We start from the raw sequence: 12,500 nt of genomic DNA on the forward strand, positions 1-12,500 counted from the left end.
CTTGATCCATTGGTATTTCTCAAAACAAGCCAAGATAACATCGACCTCACATTTCAGCATCGAAATTGCGTAAGATCCCGATTCGAGCCAATCCCTTGAAATAGGAGCTTGCCAAATTGCACGAACACGATCCCATAAGGAGGAAGGATCCCTTTCACATGATTCGTAACATCGAGTCGTGATGTGTCCTGGAAATATGGTGTTGGGGGCGGAATTTAACTGCTCCTCGAATTTTTTTTCCTCTCTCCTCTTCTCCTTCCGCGTAGGAAGAGGGGTCGTCTCTCACCTCGCTCGGAGGATCCTTCGTGATTGGACGTACACGGAAGTCGCGAGGAATACGTAGGGGGAGCAGCGTCTGATTAATGCCTTATTGCTCTGGGGATTTCGTCTTTTCTTCCGCCTGCCTTCAATGTGATCTAACGGCAGTTTGCGTCTCTCTTAACGTTTGCTTGGGCTCCTTTTCGCCTTGTTTTTGCTTTCTGTGATTCGTATTGCCTTTCTGTTGCTTCTTTGGCAGGTTGAATTTCAGGTCAGTGGCACCTTTGGTGGCATTGTTCCGTATGGGTAGGGTTCATCTTCTGATTGGTAATAATAATAATAATAATAATAATAATAATAATAATAATAATAATAATATTATTATTATTATTATTATTATTATTATTATTATTATTATTATTATTATTATTATTACTAGAAACGGCGCACATAGTGGGAAAAGTGATGGACTCCTAAGGAGGCAGGATGCAACCCGGAACCCCACACTATAAAAACCACCCAGTCGAATAGGATGACAGCGTAATAATAATAATAATAATAATAATAATAATAATAATAATAATAATAATAATAATAATAATAATAGAAAAAGTCTTCTACAAAATAAATGCAGCTGAAGCAGCAATAATATTCAATAAAACCTCTTTAAAAGAGGGTCTGCTGCTAAATTATAATAATAATAATAATAATAATAATAATAATAATAATAATAATAATAATTAAGCATCATTACTCTCTAAGGAAGTTAATCCTGCACTTATCAACTGTAAAATATCCGGTTCTCAGCAAGCATTGCTTCAGAGTGAGGTTTCATAAAAAAATGTGAATGATTGCAGTGTTTTCACCCCTGATTGATAAGTTAAATTAATATTGCGCCGGGGACTGTTTTCCTGTGTTTTTTATTGGGAGCCCTCCCCTCCTAGGACAAACGAATTATAGGTGTATTCGCAGGGTGGAAATATATGAAATGACTGTGGAACCTCATATTTCGCAAACAGTTCATCCCAGAAGATTCCCTCTTTTAGTTTTCTGAAAAGAAAACTATTGTGCCGGGTTTGTCTGTCCGTCCGCACTTTCTTCTGTCCGCACTTTTTTCTGTCTGCACTTTTTCTGTCCGCACTTTTTTCTGTCCGCCCTCAGATCTTAAACACTACAAAGGCCAGAGGGTTGCAAATTGGTATGTTGATCATCCACCCTCCAATTATCAAACATATCAAGTTGCAACCCTGAAGTCTCAGTAGTTTGTATTTTATTTAAGGTTAAAGTTAGCCATACTCGTGTTTCTGGCAACGATATAGGATAGGCCACCACCGGGCGGTGGTTAAAGTTTCGTGGGTCGCGGCTCATACAGCATTATACCGAGACCACCTAAAGATAGATCCATTTTCGGTGGTCTTGATTATACGCTGTAGAGGCTGTACAGAAAACTCGATTGCGCCGAAGAAACTTCAGCGCATTTTTTGCTTGTTTTCTCTTGAATCAAATTCAACATTCACACCATTTATATTAAGAGGTGGTATGGATGTTGAATGTGATTAAAGAATAAAAAAGGTGGAATCTGTTGGGATGAAGTGTTTATGAATTATATGTGAGTGCAAAATGATCAGTAAGGATAGAAATATGGAGATATGTAAAAATTATGAAAAGCTTCATGTAGTTGAAATGACGGCTCTGAATATCTCTAGATGGTTGGGTCATGTGGAAAGAATGGCGGTGATAAGCTGATGAAAAGCGTACGATTCAGAAGTGGTTAGAGGAAAGAGGAAAGAATGACATAGAAAGGGTATGATAAATGGGGGAGAAGAAGGACCTTAATATGTGGGAATCACGAAAATGTTGTGGATAATGTTGTGGAATTTTTAGTACACAGAACCTGAGGTTTGTCAGAATTCGGCAGTTGAATTATGAATTATCAATGATTATGATTTTTTTCTATCTACGGAACCTCCATAGTAGTTGGTTTTGATATATATATATATTTATATATATATATATATATTTATATATATATATTATATATAAATAAATATATATATATAAATATATATATATATATATATATATATATATATATATATATAGTATATATATATATATTATTGTATATATATATATATATAATATATATTTACACACGCACACACACATACATATATATATGTATGTTAATTAATTAAATTACATTTATCCTCCCCAGAACTTAGCTCTCTCTCTCTCTCTCTCTCTCTCTCTCTCTCTCTCTCTCTCTCTCTCTCTCTCTCTCTCTCTGTGCTGGCCGACGCTTCATGTCGTCAAGGCGAAGGGAACGGACGAAGCAACTTTAATTACCCATCTCGGGTAATCCACATCTGCCTTTTTCTTATCAGATGTTGCACGATATTGCAAGACACTTTCACGTGCCGAGGGACGGCGACGCTGCGGAGAAGATTAGCTACGTGGGAATTGGTCTGGGATCCAGTAATTAGCTTAGAGGGCCCCGTTCTTAATGCTTCGCTGGTTCCACACGGCTTCGGATTTATGAGTCGAACTTTTTGATTTTCCTCGATTTTTCTTTTTTTGGGGGGAGTGGGGGAGGGGGGGAGCTCGTATTATTACTGAGAGAGAGAGAGAGAGAGAGAGAGAGAGAGAGAGAGATTGCTTACTGTTATAGAGGGGGATGAGGAATTTTTTAGATGGTTTTTTTTTTTCATTTTTAATTAGGTCAGTTTTTTGGCAGTTGTTAGGGGGTCAGGCCCCCTTAACCAAATCTAGATCATGCACATATGCAATATGTGTATATGTGTGTCAAGTATACATGTATTTACATATGTGATTATATATATATATATATATATATATATATATATATATATATATTGTCAGTTTTTTGGGCAGTTGTTAGGGGGTCAGGCCCCCTTAACCAATTTAGATCATGCACATATGCAATATGTGTATAAATGTGTAAAGTATACATGTATTTACACATGTGATTATATATATATATCACTCACATATATATACATATAAATTATATATATTAAATATGGAACTCTGCTTTTAAATGAATTTTCTTCAAACTTTCCTATTCAATTTCCTCACAGCGTCAATAACCTAGACGCTGTAACGCCAGTTTTAGAGGCCATAAATCAATCAATCATTCACATTTTAGGGATAAACGTTCTTTGGAATGTTAAGTAAGTGATTTAATGTGTTTTTTTTTATGTGGATTTTGTTGTCTGTTAAAGCAGCCTCATTATAGAGACAAATTCATTCTAACGGTACCCGAAGCACTGGGCACAGCGAACAAAACCAAGGAATGCCCAGGTGAGAGAGAGAGAGAGAGAGAGAGAGAGAGAGAGAGAGAGAGAGAGAGAGAGAGAGAGAGAGACTACTTAGTAAGCGCTAAAGGTAAACGGATGCATTTTATTTCTGTCAATTGTGAGTCCTGTTGGTGGATAGACATTTATGTATGCAGCGTTCACACGGACAAGGTACTGCTTGTGTGTGTGTGTGTGTGTGTGCGTGTGCGCGTGTGTGTCCGTGCGTTCGTGCAAGCGCTTGAGGTTCGTGTCTTTAGAAGTGAGAGGACGTGGTTAATTATATGCGCATAATTATGTAAGAGTATTTGCCTGCATGAGGTTTGAACGAGTTCGTGCGGTCGAGGGTAGAGAGAGAGAGAGAGAGAGAGAGAGAGAGAGAGAGAGAGAGAGAGACCTTGCTTGCTTGTGCGAGATGAATCTGGAGCACGGCTCCTCATATTTTCGTTCTCTGTCTCTCTTTACCTCCCTTCCTTATAGGGCGATTTGCTCTTAATTTCGAGACAAATGGCCCTCTCCCCATTTTTTTTTGGGGGCGGGGTGGGGGACTTCTCAAAGCGCCTGGAAAATTTTATTTGGTGCGAAACCCAGCCGCGACTTGCTTCATGCTCGGAGCCCACGCGTTTGCAGATAAACCACGTCGATGCCGTTTGGATTCTCTCTCTCTCTCTCTCTCTCTCTCTCTCATTCGATAGTCCGTCGATGTGCTATTATCTATCGACTTGAGGGTTTTGCACATTTACAGATAAACCACTTCGATGCCGGTTGTACTTTAAGAGTTTTGGAGACTCTCTCTCTCTCTCTCTCTCTCTCTCTCTCTCTCTCTCTCTCTCTCAAAAAAGACAGCTTCAATTTCTCCCCCTCTCCCCACATAAAGAAATAAGTCCACGGATATGAGCTCTCTCTCTCTCTCTCTCTCTCTCTCTCTCTCTCTCTCTCAAAACCAAAGATCTATTTCTCTCTCAAAACCAAAGTTTTATTTCTCTCCCCTCTCTCCTCTCCCCACATAAAGAAATGATATGAACTCTCTCTCTCTCTCTCTCTCTCTCTCTCTCTCTCTCTCTCTCTCTCTCTCTCTCTCTCTCTCTCTCTCTCTCTCAAAAAAAAAAAAAAAAAAAAAAAAAAAAGACAACTTCCAATTTCTCTCCTTCTCCCCACATAAAGAAAGAAGTCCACAGATATGTACGGCTCGCTATCGGACCAATCTCCCTCCTCAATGGAATTGCATTGGTGCATGTTCCGAGTCTTGTTTTCAATCGATATAAAGGATTGCAAGCAATACGGAGCCTTGCAAACCTTGCAGCCTTGCAACGTTTGGTTACTCCAGAGGGCAGGAGTGAGTTGGAGGCGGGGAAGGAGAAATAGTTTTGTGGTTTCCATCCCATTGAAATTCCACTGGCGGAGTCAGTAGAGTTTTAAAACACGCATGTCATTTGTAATTCAAACGAGCGAGTATTGCTTTTGATCCGAGGCGTCGATTGCCTGGCTACCTGCTTGAGTGCTTGAATTTCGAACATGCTTCTGCTCCCACGATAAGACCCATTAGTTTATTGTTTCACATGGGGGCTTCGTGTTGCAACCGTCGGTGCAATTTATTCATCTTTTGTTTTCGATGTTTTCTTTTGTGATGGCTGTGCATATCTAATGTTTGGTTTTATTTTCGGAATAATATATCTTAAGTTTTTTATTTTTTTTTTCAGGTATGGAAGTGGGTCGATGTTTGTTTTATGATAGCTGTGCTTATCTAAAGTTTGGTTTTATTTCTGGAATAATATATCTAAGTTTTTCATATATGGACGGGGTTCGATTTTTTTATGATAGCTCTGCATATCTAAAGTTTGGTTTTATTTCTGGAATAATATATCTTAAGTTTTTCATGTATGGATGTGGTTCGACATTTTTTTATGATAGCTGTGGCTTTGCTTATCTAAAGTTTGGTTTTATTTCTGGAATAATATATCTAAGTTTTTCATATATGGACGGGGTTCGATTTTTTTTTATGATAGCTCTGCATATCTAAAGTTTGGTTTTATTTCTGGAATAATATATCTTACGTTTTTCATGTATGGACGTGGTTCGATTTTTTTTTTTATGATAGCTGTGCGTATCTAATGTTTGGTTTTATTTCTGGAATAATATATCTTAAGTTTTTTATTTTTTTTCAGGTATGGACACGGGTCGATGTTTGTTTTATGATAGCTTTGCTTATTTAATGTTTGGTTTTATTTTCGGAATAGTATATTTTAAGTTTTTTATTTTTTTCAGGTATGGACGTGGGGTCATTCTTATTGTTATGTATGTATTTACTTATAATTTTTATCCTTGGTATTAGAATTATGTAGCCCCTCTAATTTCATTAGTAATTTCGTTGAATGAATGAGTTGCATTCATTTGCATTTCATTGACGCTTTAAGTAAATGAGTAGAGCTAATGTGTACGTATTTTTGTCTAAATAGTAGCAAAATATTTACTGCATGCAGTATGTATTAGTAGAACTGCTAACTCGTTTCCATCAATTTATTCTTTTTATATGAACACCAAAACGATCCAAGCAGCCTAAATCTACCTTGGCTATTAAGAGAAAGGAACAAAGATAAAGTACAGAAAATAGATATGAGGCGTTCAGCATTAGGAGGGCTTCTCGCCAAAAAAAAAAAAAAAAAATTATTTATAAGCCATTAAAATTTTGGAAATTCAGCCTGCTCCAATTTCTTTATTTTTCAAGATACAAAGTTGAATTTTGTATGAGATGAAGTATGTGCGATCAGGAGTAGAATAGTATGCATAAGAAAAATTATAGCTCAACCCCACCCCCTATTTTGGAAAAAAAGGGGTTATTTTAAAGCCGATCAGGCGAAAAACGCCATTTTCAAAAGTTGTGGCGAGAGGCCCTTCTCATGCTGAACGCCTGATATGCATTATACTGTAATTACAAAGGGTGAATATCAGGCTTGTTTGAGTACTCTGTCAATTTATTGAAGTCGATGAATCTTGGCGTGATCGTGTCGAACTTTTTCGTTAATGCTTTCAAAGACATGCCTGTTCATATAATTAATTTTTTCAATTTTTTAAGTCTTGTCTTTGTGAAATTTTTATGCCTCGGGTGTTTTTAAATGAATGGATTCACATATCTTAATGTTTATTCATTTCCTTTATTAGTTTCCTGTAAAAGAAAACTATTGTGCCGGCTTTGTCTGTCCGTCCGCACTTTTTCTGTCCGCCCTCAGATCTTAAGAACTACTGAGGCTGGAGGGCTGCAAATTGGTATGTTGATCATCCACCCTCCAATCATCAAACATACCAAATTTTAGCCCTCTAGCCTCAGCAGTTTTGATTTTATTGAATGTTAAAGTTAGCTATAATCGTGCATCTGGCAACGATATAGGATAGGCCACCACCGGGTCGTGATTAAAGATTCATGGGCCGCGGCTCATACAGCACTATACCGAGACCACCGAAAGATAGATCTATTTTAGGTGGCCTTGATTATACTATGTACAGAAAACTCGATTGCGCCGAAGTCATCACAAAATAGTTAATTCGCCTGTCCCGGCAATTTTCTCATCTGCTGTTATTAACCCTTCGTTAGTACCCTGGGGTTGTTGGACACCCCACAATTTTTTTTTTTATTATAATTTTGAGTTGGATATACTGACATGGTCTATCTCCCAAGTACCTTCCTAAATAAGTGAAAGATAAATTACTGAGAATTTCATAATCCCATTCCTTACACAGTTAGGGATATAAACATTTATTGTGGTTTGGGGTGTGACATCACCCCCGTATGGTACTAAGCATGCCATTCATTAGTTTTCTGGATTTCATGTTATGTTTACCTAGAAACTTGAACTTCCATACTTCATGATCCTTGATGAATATACTTTAAAACAATTCCATATCTAGTCATTAGTTTTCCCCTTTCCATTGTATTTGTGTATTGTGGAATATTACTTTTCAAAGCAATAAGAACTTTTAACTTTTTTATTTTTGTGATATACAGCATGGATGACTATGAAAAAGATATTGAAAAGGATACAAAAAGGATGTTGGAAGAATGTGATAATCCAAGTGAACCTGATGATGACAGTGAAGGGGAATCAGATTTAGTGGAAGAGGATGAGATTGTTTCTGATTTTGATTGCCATGAAACTGATTCTGATGATCTACAAGATGAACCCCAAGAAAGTGCCAAGATGTGGTGGATGGCTTGGGAAGATAAGAATACATGGTGGCAGAAAAGGTACCCAAAACAACATCTCACCTCAGCCTCATAATATTATCCGGAGAGAGACCAGGACCAAAAGGACTAGCACTGAATGCGAAGACACCTATTGATTTTTGGGGACTCTTCATATCTCCAGAAATAATTGATCTATTGGTTCAGAAGACTAATATTGTTATTCAAGAAAAAAGGCTGAATTATAAGCAATCAACTAAAGCAAGAGACAGTGATATAACGGAAATGAAAGCATTTCTTGGTTTAGTTCTCTTAGCAGGAATATATCATTAGCAACAGAATGAACCTTGATGATCTATGGAATCCCGATGGCACTGGTGTTGAGATATTTAGATTGACAATGTCACTGCATCGTTTCCGTTTTTTTTTTATGTTGTTTGCGATTCGATGATAAAGCAAACACGACTTGCTAGAAGGGAATTTGATAAACTAGCCCCAATAAGAGAACTTTTTAGTATATTTGTTGAAAACTGTCTGAAGAACTATACTCCATCAGCGTTTGTAACCACGACGAGATGCTTATAGCTTTCCGAGGAAAATGTCCATTTAGACAATACATCCCAAATAAACCAGCTAAATATGGAATAAAAATACAGGCATTGGCTGATGCTAAAACTTACTATGTTTGTAAAATGGAAATATATGCTGGCAAACAACCTGATGGCCCATTCAAGGTAGATAACTCATCAATTAGTGTAGTTACAAGACTTGTCTCTGAAATCTCTGGATCAGGGCGAAATGTTACATTTGACAACTGGTATACCACTTACCCACTTATGAAAATTACTTGATGAAGATAAGTTGACTGCAGTTGGAACTCTTAGAAAGAATAAACGCGAGATTCCTTTAGAATTCTTAGATGTGAAGAAGAGGGGTAGGCGTAGCAGCATGTTTAGGTTTTCAAATAAGATTACTCTTGTTTCATATGTCCCGGATACTAAAAAAGAAAAATGTTGTTCTCCTCAGTAGTATGCATCTTGATGATAAAATCGATCAACCTCTGGTGATGATAAGAAGCCAGATATTATCACCTTCTACAATGCTACCAAAGGTGGAGTAGATATGGTTGATCAAATGGCTGGAGAGTATGACACCTCAAGAAACAGCAGACGTTGGCCTTTGACTGTTTTTTACTGTCTGCTGAATGTTTCAACAATAAATGCATATGTTTTATACAGTCACAAGCCTGAGAACAAACTAAAACGAAGATTTTTCATCAAGAGCATAAGTATGCAACTCATTGAGGATAATTTGAAGAGAAATGCAAGAACATACGTCTAAAAAAAGGACCTTAGAACAGAATTGGAAGATTGTTGCCAAAGGTGCAGAAACTGCTGCAACCACGGAGACGCCAATGTTACGAAGCGCAAAAGATGCGCATTTTGTGACAGGTCACGTGACCGTAAAGTCAAAACATTGTGTACAAGTTGTGGTAAACATGTCTGCAATGATCACAGCAAGTTGTCTGTTAGTTGCACAGCATGTGAAGGGGACCAATCAGGAGATGAAATCAGACTAAAATAATCTATGTATACATTGACTATAATTTTTACGTGCAACTCAATATAAGAACAATTCTGTTATTTTTTCACTCTTCTGCTCTTTTATACAAGTTCATATGTATTAATAACTGTTAATTGATATTGCCTTTGTTGATATGAAAAAATAAATATGTTTAATATATATTTTCATTTCCTTATCCTGTAAAGGTATGACGCAAGTCGAAATTTAACTATTTTATGGGACTGGCCTGATCTGATACAAAAAGTATTCTTCAGTATCAGCAAATGTAGATTTTTCTTACTTATTGGTAACTATAAAAACTCACAAAGAAACATAATGAACATCATGTAATGATAAGGAACAGGGCATGAAATTTAAGATTGGGGTGTTCAAATACCCCAGGGTACTAACAGTGTTTCAAGCAGTGAGGGTACTAACGAAGGGTTAATATTTATTGCATTTTCTTACTTATCTCTTCAGCTTGATTTTCCCCTTTCCCCGTCTTCTAAAGGTCTTTTTAGCGTGTGCTATACATGTTTTTTTTCTTATATTCATTTCACATTTTCATATTTAATTTTTCCTTTCACCCCTGTTCTCAAGGAACCGAAATAACAAATTTTTTCAAGTCCTGGAGATTGTTGCATTGATTGTGCAGCTGCTGTTTGTTAGCACTATGCTGTATTCTGGTTCGTGTAAACTGATTAGGTAGGAATGAAGTGAAATGGGTATTTCTTACTCTTTTAATTTAACGAAAGTAACGTAATGTTTAATGATGATTATATTCCTGGAAGTTGGTAGGCTATGTAGGTAATCATAAGAGAGAGAGAGAGAGAGAGAGAGAGAGAGAGAGAGAGAGAGAGAGAGGAGAATAAACTGTTTCCTTTGATAAAACAGAGAGAGAGAGAGAGAGAGAGAGAGAGAGAGAGAGAGAGAGAGAAGAGAAAGTGTGTTTCCTTATGATAAAACACACTGAGAGAGAGAGAGAGAGAGAGTAAACTGTTTCTTTATGATAAAACACTGAGAGAGAGAGAGAGAGAGAGAGAGAGAGAGAGAGAGAGAGAGAGAGAGAGAGAGAGAGAGAGAGAGAGAATATGTAAAGTATTTCACTGCGATAAAACACACGGAGAGAGAGAGAGAGAGAGAGAGAGAGAGATTCTATCTATACACCATCTTCTCCTTCTCCTTTGGCGCTCGGTGGGCGTGGCGTCCGCGGCAGGGTGGGCGCCTGCAACAAAGCCCTTCCGAAGGATCGTGATGCCCTCCGCCACACCACGTCGTTATTCAGCTCGCTCCCTAGTCAGAGGATGAATCTGGGTCATACACTCACGAGGTGGGAGTAGATGATATGGAAGAGGGAGGGAGGGAGAGAGGCCGAGGGAGAGAGGGAGGAATAGAAGATTGGGAGAGGGGGGAGTAGGATGGTTATGGAGAGGGGGTGGGCGTAGAGGTGGTGTGGGAATAGCAGATATGGGAAAGGAAGTAAGGACAGAGAGAGAGAGAGAGAGAGAGAGGGAGTGGGAGAATTGAGGGACAACTTGAGTAAAGGCTATAGGAAAGGAGGAGAGAAGAAAACAGGCTGAATTGACACCTAAATGATACAAGAACAGGCTGAATTGACACCTAAATGATGCAAGAACAGGCTGAATTGACACCTAAATGATACAAGAACAGACTGGATTGACACCTAAATGATACAAGAACAGGCTGAATTCACACCTAAATAATACAGGAACAGGCTGAATGGACACCTAAATGATACAAGAACAGGCTGAATTGACACCTAAATGATAAAAGAACAGGCTGAATTAACACCTAAATGAAACGAGAACTTCAGATGATGATTAAGGGAAATAAAACGAAAGATTATTATTATTATTATTATTATTATTATTATTATTATTATTATTATTATTATTATTATTATTATTATTATTATTATTCAGAAGATGAGCCCTGTTCATATGGGACAAGCCCACCAAAGGGGCCATTGACGTGAAATTCAAGCTTCCAAAGAATATGGTAAATGGAAATACATTTCATATGATTCTCAATAACAAAATCTAATTACAAAAAGAATTCAGATGATCCGTAGGGAAACTAAATTATACCAAAAAAAAAAAATAAAAAAGAATCCATGACACCTTGTTGTTATTCTTCTTAGACAGAGCCAGAAATCGGATATTCAAGTTAAAGAAGCAGTTTATCAACAGTCGAAGTAGAATGTACAAAAAAAAAAAAAAAAATCTCACAGCGTCAAGGTATCTGGAGATGCGCACGCCCTTAGAAGCATCACCACCTACTACAACGTGACCCCTTGTGACCCGCAGAAGACCTTTACGGGTAACATTTATTATAGTAACAAAAAGGCTTCAGTCTTCCTCCCGATGAGAACTCTTCAAGAGGGCGAGCTTGATTTCTCCATTCCAGTGGCCACTTCGAGTCCCTATGTATTATAGATTGGGCAAATTCTAGAAAAGGTACAGAATGTCCTTTTTTTTTTTAATTATTCTCTCTCTCTCTCTCTCTCTCTCTCTCTCTCTCTCTCTCTCTCTCTCTCTCTCTCTCATAATATATACACATATATAGACATACATACATACATACACGTTTGTGTAAGCATTCTTAAATAATACATTAGTCTCTATTATTGTTTCACTAATGTAGAAAACAAACCCCACGCGACGTAGGGCCGAGTTATACATTTTCCCCAACTCTTTCATTAATATTTTCATAAAAATATTCACATATTCAAATATTCATCTAAAAAAATGTTGTTTTCTTCAAATTGCCTTGTACACCATTCATTAGCAGTTACCACACTGCATTTCTACCCATTCTGTCATATTTTTTCTGTTTTCATGTACGCCGCATGCAGATTGTGTGTTTGGTCTCTCAAACCTCTAATTAATGTTTCATGTTTAAACTTATACTGAATGTTTAAACTGACAGTGCTCATCCTCTATGCATTCTCTGTTTTCTCCCATACTTTCTCATTCAGAAGTGTGCCTTTCACCTTTCCATTTAGTCATAACTTTTTGGTCTTGTAATTCTTACACTCTCCTCTGTCACACTATCCCATATCATAACTGTAATTATTCATTTCACCCGCATCTTTAGAACCTTTCCTTCTTATCTGCCTGCCTTAAACACCTATTTAACCTCTCAGTCAAACTTTGACCACCAAG

The 12,500-nt window shown here is 37.3% G+C and overlaps 1 protein-coding gene across 1 annotated transcript in view; it reads left to right on the plus strand.

Annotated features, from left to right (window-relative positions):
• Positions 1–12,500, plus strand: part of LOC136841121 (mitotic apparatus protein p62-like) — a 59,497-nt gene that overhangs the window by 32,970 nt on the left and 14,027 nt on the right. The window contains exon 2 of the mRNA XM_067108167.1: positions 7,576–7,815. Within this exon, the coding sequence (XP_066964268.1) occupies positions 7,576–7,815 (240 nt within the window). The remainder of the gene's footprint in view (positions 1–7,575; positions 7,816–12,500) is intronic.

Source organism: Macrobrachium rosenbergii, chromosome 8 (genome assembly GCF_040412425.1).
Source record: "Macrobrachium rosenbergii isolate ZJJX-2024 chromosome 8, ASM4041242v1, whole genome shotgun sequence".
In the NCBI taxonomy this organism is placed as follows: domain Eukaryota; kingdom Metazoa; phylum Arthropoda; class Malacostraca; order Decapoda; family Palaemonidae; genus Macrobrachium; species Macrobrachium rosenbergii.